The sequence below is a fragment of the Astatotilapia calliptera genome, chromosome 1 (assembly GCF_964374335.1).
Source record: "Astatotilapia calliptera chromosome 1, fAstCal68.1, whole genome shotgun sequence".
NCBI classification, from domain to species: Eukaryota; Metazoa; Chordata; class Actinopteri; order Cichliformes; family Cichlidae; genus Astatotilapia; species Astatotilapia calliptera.
This window is the reverse complement of record NC_137422.1, coordinates 24,187,019-24,201,106: the sequence shown is the minus strand read 5'-3', so window position 1 is coordinate 24,201,106 and position 14,088 is coordinate 24,187,019. Positions and strand designations below refer to the sequence as shown.

Here is a 14,088-nt window from a genome sequence, read left to right as displayed (position 1 = left end):
TTTAAGAAGAGCATCTAAGATTAAAGAGATGAATTTAGCAAAGTAAAAGTGAACTGGGGGAACTTTTTGATTTGGATCCAGATGTTATACAGCTGCCCACAATCCACTGCTACAATAATAGCCACGGCAGGTATGGACATTATGCTCGAAAGCTGAAACCAGTCTTTATTTCAATCTAATTAATCAGTCTAATTACAGAACAGGAAAGCACCTTTATTCCAGCAGAAGTTACAGCTTCACTGTACCTTTTCTCCAAGACCAAGCTGCTTTAAACAGAGAGGAAGTGCACTCCAAATTAAGTAAAAAGGGATCATAATGTGGTCACATTTTTCTCCTTTGCTGATTGGCTACTGAAGAGTAAACAACATTCCACAACGTTTAGCTGCGGCAGCTTTCCCACTGCCAACTGTGGTCCTTCTCTCACCTGGAGTTCCTACACACTCTGGGAGCCGGCGGCACAAAGTTCACACTGCACGCAAGTTCTAACACATTTGAGAAGCGATTAGTGAGTGCACACTGGACTGGTTTTAGTGGAAACATGTTTGCATCACCTGTGACTGCCATCACCTTACTGTGTTTCTGTTTGCTTCATCCTACTTTGGGGCAGGTAAGCAAGCATGTAACTAAAATTGTTAACTATTGACTGAATGAATGAAGGAATTAGTCGCAGCAGGGTACCTGAACTTATATCACGTCATTCCACTTAAAGTTCTTATGTCAAAAGGAATTGGTTAAAATGTGCTTCATGAATTATGTATGGCTTAAAGAGAATTGCATGCATAACTTCTTTTGAAGTCCAGAGCAGATCTTAATGTGAATGTACTTCTTGGCATCACAAAAAATGTTTCACAGAGCAAACCTTGAGTCACCCTTACTTTGCACGCAAGCCTCAAGAGCAACATCCCAGAGGCTCCGGTGGCTGAATTCACTCACTATATCTATGCTGTGCTTCACTGCAAACCAGCAAAACATTTCCAAAACGCTGCATCTGGCTGTGAATGGCTCTCTTCAGCTTCTGCCATGCATGTCTGTGCCTGTATGTGTTTGTTTGTTTGTTTGTTTGTTTGTTTGTTTTCTACTGAAAAATGGCCAGCCAATTATGTGTTTGTAGAAGTGCATAATAATGTGAGTGTGATGCTGTAGACTCTTGCATATGTGCGTGAGAGCATATTGTTATTTAGGCTCTAAATCTATTAAATAGAACTGTGCTGCAATTTTGTGCTTCAGCACCACATGCCTCCTACAGACTGTGGTAACATCACCCAGTTAACATGAACACCATGTGAAATATCTCCTAGCACAGGCAGAAAGGGCCCTTTGACAACTACCTGATAAACACCAGCCATCAGCACCAAAAATGACTGAAGTTATTCCAAACCTCAGTTCAGTCTAAATAAGAAAAGCGTTTTCAACAAATATTGACTCTTCTTACATAACTGCTGCTGGATGAAAACACTAATTGGTTGTCTGAAAACATGTGAGAGAGCAGAGGTCTGGTGGGGACTGATGCTGCTGAATCAACGAGAGTAATGAGGGAACGGTTATGGGTTGAAAATAGGTGTGTACAACTCACTTGAGCTCACACCCTGTTAAATGAAAGCAAAGCGCTGGAAGGAGATGACTGGTTGAGTCAAAAATCAGCAAGTAATTACCCTCTAATGAAAGCTTTTACCTCCATTTCTGTAATGACTCGTGTAGTTAAAACTTCAAACCTAAGCAGAACATCACACCTGGAACCACATAAGAAAGTGTTACACACAGAGCCTTTCTTGTCAGCATGACTGAGTTACAGTATGGAGCTAGCTGGGGGGGGGGGGGGGGGGGGGGGGGGGATGACAAAACATTCTCCGATCCCCACAAGATTTACTCCTTCATATGAGCACATCAGCCTCTGCAGTGCACTGGGTAAAATAGCGCAGTAGGTAGAGCAGATTCATTTGTCTATTCATTTAGATGAAGAGATTTTTTTTCCTCATTGCGATAGCATTCACACAGAAATATGTGCAGGTGCAATTTATATGACTTAACATTACAGAAATGCACTAGAAGTTTGAATTTTGAATTTTTTTTCATTTGACACAAAAAAGAAAACCAAATCCTTTTATTGAAGACTTTTGAATGAATTCGTGTCCTTGAATGAACAGGAAGATAAATAAACTGTTAATAGAAGCAGCATCACTGGCTTGTGGTGCTTTCATCTCTCAACAAATTTTACCTGTCCTGAGTCAAATAAATTGCTTTTCCATTTTCAGATATTTAGCAAGGATGGTGTTTTTTTTTGTTTTTTTAATAAGAAACTGTCATTTTCAATGTAATATTATATAGCGTGCCTAACCTTCTCACGTGGTTTTTTTAGATGGTTGCAACTGTTTTTCTGATCCTCTTTGTGAATTAGAAGATCAGTATTGACTTAAAATATTCAACATTTATGAATTTATTCAGTAGCTCTGTATTATTCTAGGACTGTCCGAGCAGGCAAGAAATTCAAGGGTCCTTGAAGCAGGTCCAGAAGCTTCTGTCAGCCCATGAAGCCTCCTACATGCAGAGTCTGCGCAACCTAAAGAAGAAAATAAATTTACTGCTGAGCAGTGCTGCAAGGCAGAACACAAAAGCCATCAACAGTAAGTAAATATGTTAGAAAGACTTTATTCAAATTCTTAGATATCAGAGTATTTCTGCTGTTATGTTCTTATAATTTCTAGGTACCTGCCCCAAACTGGAGTCCCTCATTAATGGGAGGAAACTTGGCAAATCGCACAGCATTGGCCATGAGATTCACTTCCTGTGTGACCCTGGTTATGAACTCGTGGGATCAGAGAGCAGGGTTTGTCAGGAAAGCCTGACCTGGAGCAGCCAGCAACCAACCTGCCGAGGTGAGAGAGGAGCCTTCTGCTGCCTGGCCTTGCTGTGATGGTCATTTTCTCCATTGCGTCCTCCTAATCCTCCTCCCACCAGTGTTTCTCCACTTCATTACTCTGACCATCACTCATCATGCTATCTAACCCACTGATCACTTTTACAATCTTGTCAACATCTTCTGTGTAACCTCTCTTCTCCTTGCCCCCTTTTATTTGCACTATTCTGCTTTCTGGGCATCAAACATGCCGACAACATTTTTCTATACGATGATACATTTCACATGTGACCCATGATCATATTTCTTTATGTACTTTGGTCATTGTCCAGAGAGCTTTTTGAATGCTGTGACATGCGATATTCCAGCCTCCTTGTCCTTTGACAGCTTGCTGACTTTGAGATAACAACTCAAAGGCTGTTTGATCAGGATGTGGCATCCCCTACACTTTGGCTGCCCCTCCTGTTAACTCATTTGCTCCCGTATTTTCTCATATGTCTCCACACACATGCATATGTCATTATGTAATGTTCGGTGATGTTCAAGCATCAAAGCTATTGAGTTGCATACATGTGTGTATCTCTGGACAGAGTTCAAACATAACCTTAATATCTTTTTTCCCTCAGACATCAATGAGTGTGCATCCTCCCCTTGTCTGAATGGTGGGACGTGTGTTAATGAGGTGAACCAGTTTTCCTGTGTCTGTGCCAAAGGCTGGGCTGGAGTTACCTGTCAAAGCCCTGTGCCAACATGTAAGTATAATACATTGCATACTCAGACCACACACATGAATGAAATGTAGTGATACTTTACCATTTGAAAGAGATTGCATTGGGCATTTGCTTGTGTAGGCACTAAAATTCAGTAGACACCAACAGTTTTACTAAATTCATCTCCTTTTTCACACTATCTAAATATTTCTACAGTTACAGATGGTTTCATAGTTTACTGAGAGATTTGAAAGTCTGGTAATGTTTTTGATAGTCATCCAATCGTTACATTAAAACATCCACCAACTTTACCCAAGAGAGTGGAGTGGTAGATGTGGACAGATTTCCAGGGCTAAGAGAGAGAGAGAGACAGCTGTGAACACGCAGGTTCAATTTAGACGCTTACTTAAAACACATGTGTTTGGACAGTGGGATGAAGCACAGGGAGAACATGCAAACTCCACTCAGAAAAGTCTGGCTGACAAACAGGTTTAAAGCCAGAGCGTTTCTGCTGTGAGGCCACAGCACTAACCACTATGCCTCCCACTATTTAAACATACACAACATATTCCTCCCCACCCACAACCCCCATTTAACATAGTGTGGGTAACTGCAGTCACCAGTCTATCACAGGGCTAACACACAGAGACAGACAACCATTCGCACGCACATTCACACCTATGGGTAATTTGGATTTATCAATTAACCTATCCCCACAAACTGCATGTCCTTGGACTGTGGGAGGAAGCCAGAGTACCCTGGGAGAACCCATGCAAACACAGGGAGAACATGCAAACTCCACACAGAAAGACCTGATGGTGGAATTGAACTCAGGACCTTCTTGCTGTGTAGCAACAGTGCTAACCACCGTGCCACCGTGCTGCCCTAAAAATACTAATAATAATGATAATAATAATAATAATCTAAATTACATTTCACCAGAATTTCTACACAAACATTTGCTTCTTTTTATTCCTTACTGGCAAAATAAACAAATCCAAATATATTAACACTCAGATATCTTCACTAAGCTCATGCTGCTGTCTTGTTCTTGTAGAAGAACAGAGCTTATTAAATATTAACTATCAAACTCGTATCTGTGAGGGCTTTATGTTGTTGCCACCGATACAACCCAGTGACTCTCCTCTTGGATTCCATTTGACACGGGCAGGCGTGACTGACTGTAGCAGCCCTTGGCATCAAGAACGACAGAAGAGTCTCTAACGGGTGCAGCCATTTATTTCCTCACCACACACGGCTCATTCTCTGGACGTTGAGCACCGTGAAAACTCAGTCCGCTTGCCAAGGGTGCAAAACTCCGGTAAACACTTAAACACTTCGGCCCGTTTCTCATGGGGTGCTGCTAGCTTGCATGACACACATGTCTAGATGGACTTTGTACAACTTATTCCTGCCGCGACAGACTGCTCTATACGCGTTACGGGGCATGCCTCTGATCACATCTGTCCTTAGTGCGACTGCGCATACAGTTCCGACAACCCCCGCAAGGATGACTTATGGTACAGATCAGCGGTTCATTACACTCCCACCAATCATGCTATGATTTACAAACTAGCTAATCATACATGATTTGAACAACAACAAAATGAGACCACTTCAACCAATATACAGGTGTACAAACATCATAGAGCAGGTGCCACCTGGACTGTTACATTGTTTATGTCAGTATGTCAGTTCCTCTCAGATAATAACATGGTTGTTATTATTCTCTTTCAACAAGAACCACCAGTTTTTGAATAGGCCGCTCGATGATGGGGGGCTTGAAAGCACGGTCCTGTTTCTTGGTCTGACTTTGGACTCCTACTTGAACTTTGACCCGACGGACTAAACCATCATCGCCTTCGATAGTTTCAACGATACGCCCCAGTTGCCACTGACACCTTGGTAACATATCTTCCTTGATGATAACAATGTCATTCACTTTTAGATTACGGCGGGTTTTGTGCCACTTCTGTCTTGTGGAGACATTCATGAGGTATTCTCTTTTCCACCTACCCCAGAACTGCTCAGTTAAGTATTGTACTCTACGCCACCTCTTCGCTGCATACAAGTCTTCTCTCACAAATTTCCCAGGTGGTGGTAGAGCAACTTTGGACTTCATCAGTATAAGATGGTTCGGAGTAAGAGGTTCAGGTGCCTTTGGGTCACAGATACTGCCCACAGTCAAGGGGCGGCTATTTACAATAGCCATGGCCTCATAAAACAAAGTTCTAAGAGAGGCATCGTCTAGTCTTCCTGCACACTGAGCAGTAGTGGCATTTAGCACATTACGAATGGTCCTAATTTGGCGTTCCCAGATGCCACCAGCATGACTTGCAGAAGGAGCATTGAAAACAAACTCACACTGTTTGTCTGCCAGGAAAGCCTCCAGTGCCTGCATGTCACATTGTTTGAGAGCCTCTCTGAACTCATTTCTGGCTCCTACAAAGTTTGTGCCTTGGTCACAGCGGAGTTGGCAAACAGCTCCTCTGAGGCTGATGAAGCATCTAAGGGCATTGATGAATGCATCTGTTGATAGGTCTTCTAGCATCTCGATATGAACAGCACGTGAAGACAGGCATGTAAAGATAAGCCCATACCTTTTGTACTCCTTACGGCCCCGCTTGATGGAAAATGGACCAAAGCAATCCATACCAGAGTACGAGAAAGGAGCGGAGGCTTCAGTCCTTTCTTTCGGGAGCTCTGCCATGCGTTGCTCCTCGGTGGGGCGCCGAAGTTTTCGACATTGCACACATTTATGTATTAACTTGGCAACTGCTTTGCTTCCCCCAAGCACCCAAAACCCATTTGCTCTGAGTTCTGCTAGGGTTTGACTGCGACCCTGATGACAGATGGTGGCATGGTAATGAGACAGTATTAGTCTTGTAATGTGGCTTTCCTTTGGAAGGATAACCGGGTGTTTTAGTTCTCGACTGAGCGTTGCCTTTGTCAGTCTTCCACCTACACGAAGAAGTCCTTCATCTAAGATGGGATCAAGACAACTTAGGGGGCTAGAGCATGGAAGAGAGTTGCCCTTCTGAAGTGTCTTTATGTCTTGCAAAAAGGCTTGTCGCTGAACCAGACTGATTACTAGTTCACAAGCTTTTCTCCTTTCCTCTACCGTCACAATGCTACTGACACGATCTGACTTCATGCCTAGTCTCTTAATTCTTGCAACTACTCTGATGAGCGTTGTCCAGCTGGAAAAGCGGCTTAGACGGTTCAGAATGTCATTTTGCTCATTGGCATGGGTGGCAAAGGTTTTCACCGATTTAACTTCAGGGTCACAGACTAGCAAATCTGGTGAAAAATGTAGTGTTGGGTGTATCTCAGGTTTCCATAGAAATTTAGGACCCGATAACCAGTTCGTTGACAGAATGTCCCCTGCACATAGACCTCTCGAAGCGTGGTCAGCTGGGTTTTCTGCCGTATCCACATAGTGCCACTGAGCAGGGTTTGTGGTTTCTCGGATTAGCTGAACACGATTTGCGACAAACACATGGAATCGCCGTGCCTCATTGCTGATGTAGGCCAATACAACTTGGGAATCAGTCCAAAAGAATTCCTCGTCAATCTGCATGCCGAGCTCTGTTTTTAACATGACGCTTAGCCTTGCGGAGATTACTGCAGCCGAAAGCTCCAGCCTTGGGATGCTCATGAGCTTTGTTGGTGCGACTCTTGCTTTGGCTAACACAAGGCTACAGTGTACTTCATCCTTTCCATTCTTGTATCTGAGGTAGGAACATGCACCATAACCTATGTTACTGGCATCTGAAAAGTGATGCAGTTCCACCCTCACTATGTTGCCAAAGTCTGGAGGATGGTAGCATCTGGGTATCGCTATTTCCTTTAGCCTGTGTAGATCCCTTTTCCATTGCTCCCACCGTGCATGTAGGCTATCGGGAAGCTGATCATCCCAACCTACGCCCATGCGACACAGCTCCTGGAGAATACATTTACCACTCAGGATAAAGGGAGCTACAAGACCCAGAGGGTCGTAGAGGGAGGAGACAGCGGACAGGATACCACGACGAGTTGAGGGTTGGTCCCTTTTGTCAATGTTGAAGCTGAAGGTGTCACTTTCTATTGACCACTGAATGCCAAGTACGTGACCCTCCGCTGTTGAATCCAGGCTAAGGTTGAGAGGTCCGGTGGTTACTGCCCTTTCTGAAGGCGCAACACCACATAGCGCCTCCACCTTGTTCGAGTTAAATTTGTGCAAGTGTAAACCTCCAGTCTTACACAGCTGCTGTGCATTGATAATCAGGTCTGTAGCTTCTGTGACTGATGGGACGCTAGTCAGTCCATCATCAACGTAAAAGTTCTTTTCAATGAAAGCAGCAGCCGAAGGATAATCGGCTTCGCATTGCTGTGCAAGATATTTAAGGCCGAAATTGGCACACCCTGGAGAGGAACCAGCACCGAAAAGGTGCACCGCCATTCTATACTCTTGGGGTTCTGTTTCCAGCTGACCGCCCTTCCACCATAGGAACCTCAGGTAGTTCCGCATGTTGGGTGGAACATAGAACTGATGGAACATTTTTTCAATGTCGCAGGTGATGGCTACTGCTTCCCTCCTAAAGCGGCAGAGAACTCCTACTAGAGAGTTTATCAGATCAGGGCCAGTCAATAAGGTGTCATTCAGAGAGATGCCCAGAAACTTGGCTGAACAGTCGAAGACCACCCTAAGTTTATCTGGTTTCCTAGGATGGTACACCCCATGATGTGGGATGTACCAAATTGTCTCTCCCTCATGTGCTGGGGGGGCTGGTTCTGCAACACCTTTGCTGATGGTTTCCTCCATGAATGCTGTGTAATGGTCATGGTACTGCCTGTTGGACCTTAACTTCCTCTTGAGGTGTTGCAAACGAGCTTCAGCCAGTCGCTTGTTGTTTGGCAGCATAGGTGGAGAGCTGCCCTTGAAAGGAAGTGGCATCTCATAGTGTCCATCCTTCCTTTTTGTGATTGTGCTGCTGAGGAGTTTTACAAAATGAACATCATCTTGAGAAACATATTTATCTTGATAGTTTCTTTCGCTGAAATCCATTTCTAGGACCTTCAACACATCATTGACCGGAGGCAATGGCATTTCCTTTACTGCCACTCTGTGTACAAAGCTTTGATGTTCCTTTCTATCAAGATATGGATTTGCTGATCCTATGATGCTCCAGCCAAGCACGGTTCTTTGAGCAAATGGATGGTTTTCTGACCCTACAATGACTTCTAGAGGGGCCAGTGCTGATGGGCAATCATAGCCAATCAGCAATCCCACTTCACAGTCTTGAAGTGGCTGCAGCTTGTTTGCCAGTTGCCTCAGATGTGGCCACTGAAGTGCGGTGTCCTTTGTAGGAATGTGAGACTTATCGACTGGGATGAAATCCCTTGTATATGCCTGGCGTAGCTGAACATGCGACTCACTATGGAGCCCACGAACTTGCAATCCACAAGCCACTTTGCTAGCTATGACTGTGTCTACTGCTGTCATTGTACTGAGCCTTAATTGCACTGGCTGAGTCTTCACATTTAGTGCAGAGACCAGATCTCCCAAGATGAAAGTTGAATCGCTCTGTGTGTCGAGCAGAGCATATGTGAGAATCTCACTGTGGGGGTCTTCTGCCAATGACACAAAAACTGGAACAATGCTAGACGTAGCTGAGGAGTATCTTGTCAATGTGTGTGACATGACATTGCGGACTTCCTTTGTCTCATTTCCTGCAGATGGTGAATCACTGTTTAACATTTCACTGGCTCCCTCAATTCTCTCTATGTGCAAGCAAGTTGGATGATTTCGACCACATATAGTGCATGTGTGCCTTCTTTTGCATTCTTTACTAGTGTGACCCTTTCTTAAACAGCCAAAGCAAAGACGGTTTTCACGAATGAAAGCTCTCTTTTCATCAGGAAGCCTTGTGGCAAAGGTTGGGCACTTGGCGACACCGTGTGTTTCATCGTTGCAGACGAAGCATGGTGGTCTTGGCTTTGAAATTAAGGTCCCTGGTTTACCTGCAGAGTGCTTAGCTTGAGCATTGGTGCTGAGTGCCTTGGTTCTCTTAGGAAGCCTTTCATCTGTAACTTTAGTGGTTAATAAGAAGGGAGAAGCAATGGGGTTGCAGGCTATTCTAGCTTCCCTTTGTAGAAATCTGGTGAAATGAGCAAATGGTGGATATTCTTGACATCTGTCTAGTTCATCCACAACAACACGACCCCATCTGCGTACCAGCCATTCGGGCAGTTTTTTGAGAAGTTTATGATTTTCTTCACAATCATTTAGAATTGCCAGCCCTTTAACATGAGGGATGGCCTCGGCACAACTTTGAAGGAAATCTGAAAACTCTCTGAGGGCTACTGGGTCATTGGGAGCTATTTTTGGCCATTTCATCAGTTTATCCCTGAAAGCCTTTTGGACGACAAATGAACTTCCATACCTCTCCTGAAGAATCTCCCAGGCACCCTGATATGCATCTTCTGAGTTTCGATAGAAGAATCCTTCGACCGCCTTCCGTGCCTCACCAGCAAGATAACTTTTCAAGTACAACATTTTTTCGCCTGCGGGGAGGGGTTTGTGGCCAATCAATGCCATAAAGGATATCTTCCAGTCTATAAACTTTAAAGGGTTACCAGTGAACACTGTGGGTTCAGGTGCAGGCAGACGGTTGGAGACGAACAAGCTTGCAAGCTCCTGTGTTAAGCTGACCTCCTGTTGCCTTTGCAAAATCTCAGGTGGTGCACACTGAGGTCGAAATGATTCAGCCTGTGGATTCAATGGATTCTGAGATTCAATGATTTGGCTATCAAGTTGTGATTTGTCATCTGCTTCATACTTAAGGCTTTCCAATCCATCGTAGTTGTTGTAAGCTCTCACTCTGGCTGCTGCTACTTTTACCTCATTTTCTGCCTGTAGCTGTTGCAGTTTAGTTCTCTCTTCCTCTAGCTTTGCTGTCATTTCTGCAATCATTTGTGCTTCCTTGATTTTCCACTCATGCTCTAAGCTACTCAACTTGGCTTGCTGTTCATGTATTCGTTGCATTGCCTTCGCCTGTTCTAGTTTAGCTGCAAGGTCAGCTTCGGCATCCACACGTTTGCTAGAAGTCGTAGATGTGGCTCCAGAGTATGAATCTGAGCCCTTTGAATGCTCTGAAATAACTGTTTCTGTTTCAGTTTTCCCAAAAACAGATCCATACTCCTCCTTACTTAATATCATCCTTACACGCTCCTTCTCGAGCCTGTCATTAAAAGTCTTATCTATATCTTCTAGTCGTTTACTAATGAGATCACAAATTTCTGTTGTTAGGGCAACACACGCATCCATTTTCTTGACAACATCTGGAGTAGAAGTATGATTACGTCGGATAGGCTCATACAGTTCATGCATTAATGCTTCTTTAGCCTTAATGTCCGTTTGTGTTCTAACAAGGTCTTCGTTTGAGCAGAAACCTTTCAGCCTTGTTCTAACTCCTCTTGCTAACTCCTTCCAGGACTCATATGCCTTGCTAAATGACCTTTCATTTTTCTTGGCCTCCTGTTCATGCATCTCCTGCCCCTTTTCTGTTAGTCTTCGCTCTCTGGAGCTGGACCTGGCCTCTTGTGCCTCTGTAGATTTGTCTATTTCTTCAACAGGGGACAACATTATTATTAATTTTATTTTTGGCTTGTTGCACCTGCCCTTTTAAGTGTATATATCTTAACTCAAATGGGTTGAGTGGTGGTTTCAAACTTATTAACACTCAACTTAGATATTTACACCTTTAACCTCACAGACTGGCAACAAAACCAAAATAATACTGATGATGCCCTCAAATCAGACAATTTGCCACTTAAGTTTTTACAGAAGTACAACTGATAGCATAAAGCCCAGGTTCAGTCTTAGACATTCTGATGCAAGAAATGTGGGATATTCAGCATCACAACTTTACATGCTACTGTGTTAAATACAGAAGAGGTCTTTCTTTCTTGCATTACTTTAGACTGCCATGTTGAAGATCATTTGCTCGCACAGCTTACAAGATGAAGGTGTGCATGACATTGTATTTATAATGTCCTTATTTTGAGTCCTTTACTGATCCAGTAGTCTCTAGATGATGCGATACACTCCTTTACTCACAGTTCGACGAAAGAATAAGATGAGTGTAGATGGCTGCAAGGCAGCGATGAGTTTTCACTGTAGCAGCCCTTGGCATCAAGAACGACAGAAGAGTCTCTAACGGGTGCAGCCATTTATTTCCTCACCACACACGGCTCATTCTCTGGACGTTGAGCACCGTGAAAACTCAGTCCGCTTGCCAAGGGTGCAAAACTCCGGTAAACACTTAAACACTTCGGCCCGTTTCTCATGGGGTGCTGCTAGCTTGCATGACACACATGTCTAGATGGACTTTGTACAACTTATTCCTGCCGCGACAGACTGCTCTATACGCGTTACGGGGCATGCCTCTGATCACATCTGTCCTTAGTGCGACTGCGCATACAGTTCCGACAACCCCCGCAAGGATGACTTATGGTACAGATCAGCGGTTCATTACACTGACACTGTCTCATATCACCATCGGCACACCAACATCAGTGTCTGACATATATTGTCAGCTGACTAAATAAATAACTCGTATCCCTGGGGCAGATACAAAGCTACAGCAAAGAAAATATGAAAACAGGTTATGAAAACCTTTTCTACAACACACCAGCATTGCTTACCTGTCTTCTCTTCCTTATTCAGTCTTTGTCACCATGACAAACACCTCTGCCGCCACCTCCCCATCCACAGCTGCTGCTGCATCCACTTTACCAGCTGCCAACACCGGGCCTCATGTTCGCCCATCACAGTGCACTATAGTGCAGGGGACCACCCACTGCACCTGTGAGCCAGGATACACCATCTCTGGCAGAGACAGCTACACCTGCACTGGTACACCTAACAGCTTTAGTAGAACACAGACTATACATTTTTCATATTATGATGTTTCCATATGGGTTGTTAGCCATGTCTGTGTGTGTTATGCATTTTAGATATTGATGAATGTGAGCTGTTTCATAACGGACAGGCTGGGAGGTTGTGTTTACACGCTTGTGTTAACACCCCTGGAGGCTATCGCTGTTCCTGTCCTGCGGGATACAACGTGACCCGTGACGGACGCAGTTGCAAAGGTGAGCAGTCCTTCTTCCTGCTTTATATTTTGCTATCACTTTTGTTTTGATTTTTTCTTTTGCCAAATTTGCACTCAGAAGTACTCAAAGCATTCCTCCAAAAGGCAGATTCTGAGGAATGTAATACAAAAATGTAGAGTCTACAAGTACACTTAATACAATTTTATTCATTTTGACTCTTTTTCTTTTCAGTAATGGCAAATCAAAGAGTTGCAGCCTAAATGATGTCCCAACTAAATGTGGGGGTTTTGTGTTTCTCTTTTGTGGCAGATATTGATGAGTGTGCTACGAGGCAAAACAACTGCACGAAGGACCAGATGTGCATTAATACATATGGTGGTTTCCAGTGTGTTCGTGTGGACTGCCCCAAAATTCCTAATGCTACATATGTCAAAACGTCACCTACGTGAGCATTATCCTTATTTTTGTGTGAGATGCATAGTAACAACTAATTCTTTAAAATCTCTCTTTTAGTAACATCTTTCTCATTATTTTCCAGGCGCTGTGAACGTAACCCCTGCCCTGTGGACAACAAGGTGTGCTCTCAGGCCCCAAACTCCTTCTCCTACCATTACTTGGCTGTTGTTTCCAACCTGTCAGCTCCCCGCGTCATGTTCAGAGTGTCAGCACTGCGCCCGATAGGTGACACCCTTCGTTTCTCCCTGCTAGGCGGAAGGCCAGTTCGCCGCCACTTCACAGTGCAGCGCTCAGACCGCCTCACGGGCGAGCTGATGCTGGTGAGCCCTGTGCAGGGCCCTGCCACTCTGGAGGCAGAGGTGGAGATGAGTGAGCTGGAGAGGCGAGTGCAGCTGGGGAAATACATCACCAAAGTCATTATGTTTGTTTCCCAGTATGAATTCTAAGAAAAATCTATTTATTGTGCAAAAAAATAGAAATGCATGTAGAAAATTGGTACATGTAGCAAAGAGTAACAGCACTTGACTTGAGGATACTTGCAATAAGCTGGAAAGACTAAAGAATGACAGCCCGTCCTGAAATAAAGCATTATTTTTGTAATAGTGCCTTAAAATTTATATGCACGTAATCATTATGCCTACGGATGTTTTGGTTTATAATTATGTTTTATTGATTCTAGTTTTGGTACTCTTTCTGTGATAAAACTATAATACCTGTATTGCCTCCAGTACACCCATTAAACATCATATAAAACATTAACAGTTCAGTCTTTTCCTTACTAATTCTTTAAGGCTTTTCTACACTCTATTCCTTCTGAAATGTGTTTTAAGAACTGCCCGATAGACTGTGAGCAGGGACATATGCGAGCAGAGGTTGTTTAACACTTCAGTTCCTGCAGCACAGAGCAACGCTGTTCGCCTGACAGCCAAGGAAGGCTTGCTGAAAAGAGCCTCTGTGTTCCTACAGTGC

General features: G+C 43.9%; 1 protein-coding gene across 1 annotated transcript; it reads left to right on the top strand.

Moving 5' to 3' along the window:
- Positions 1-403: 403 nt before the first annotated feature.
- Positions 404-13,878, top strand: LOC113022036 (fibulin-7-like). Its single transcript, XM_026167051.2, has 8 exons — positions 404-607; positions 2,462-2,621; positions 2,703-2,873; positions 3,481-3,606; positions 12,275-12,463; positions 12,565-12,702; positions 12,973-13,108; positions 13,202-13,878. The coding sequence occupies exons 1-8, from the start codon at positions 539-541 to the stop codon at positions 13,563-13,565; spliced, it is 1,353 nt and encodes a 450-aa protein (XP_026022836.2). The 5' UTR covers positions 404-538; the 3' UTR covers positions 13,566-13,878.
- Positions 13,879-14,088: the final 210 nt, after the last annotated feature.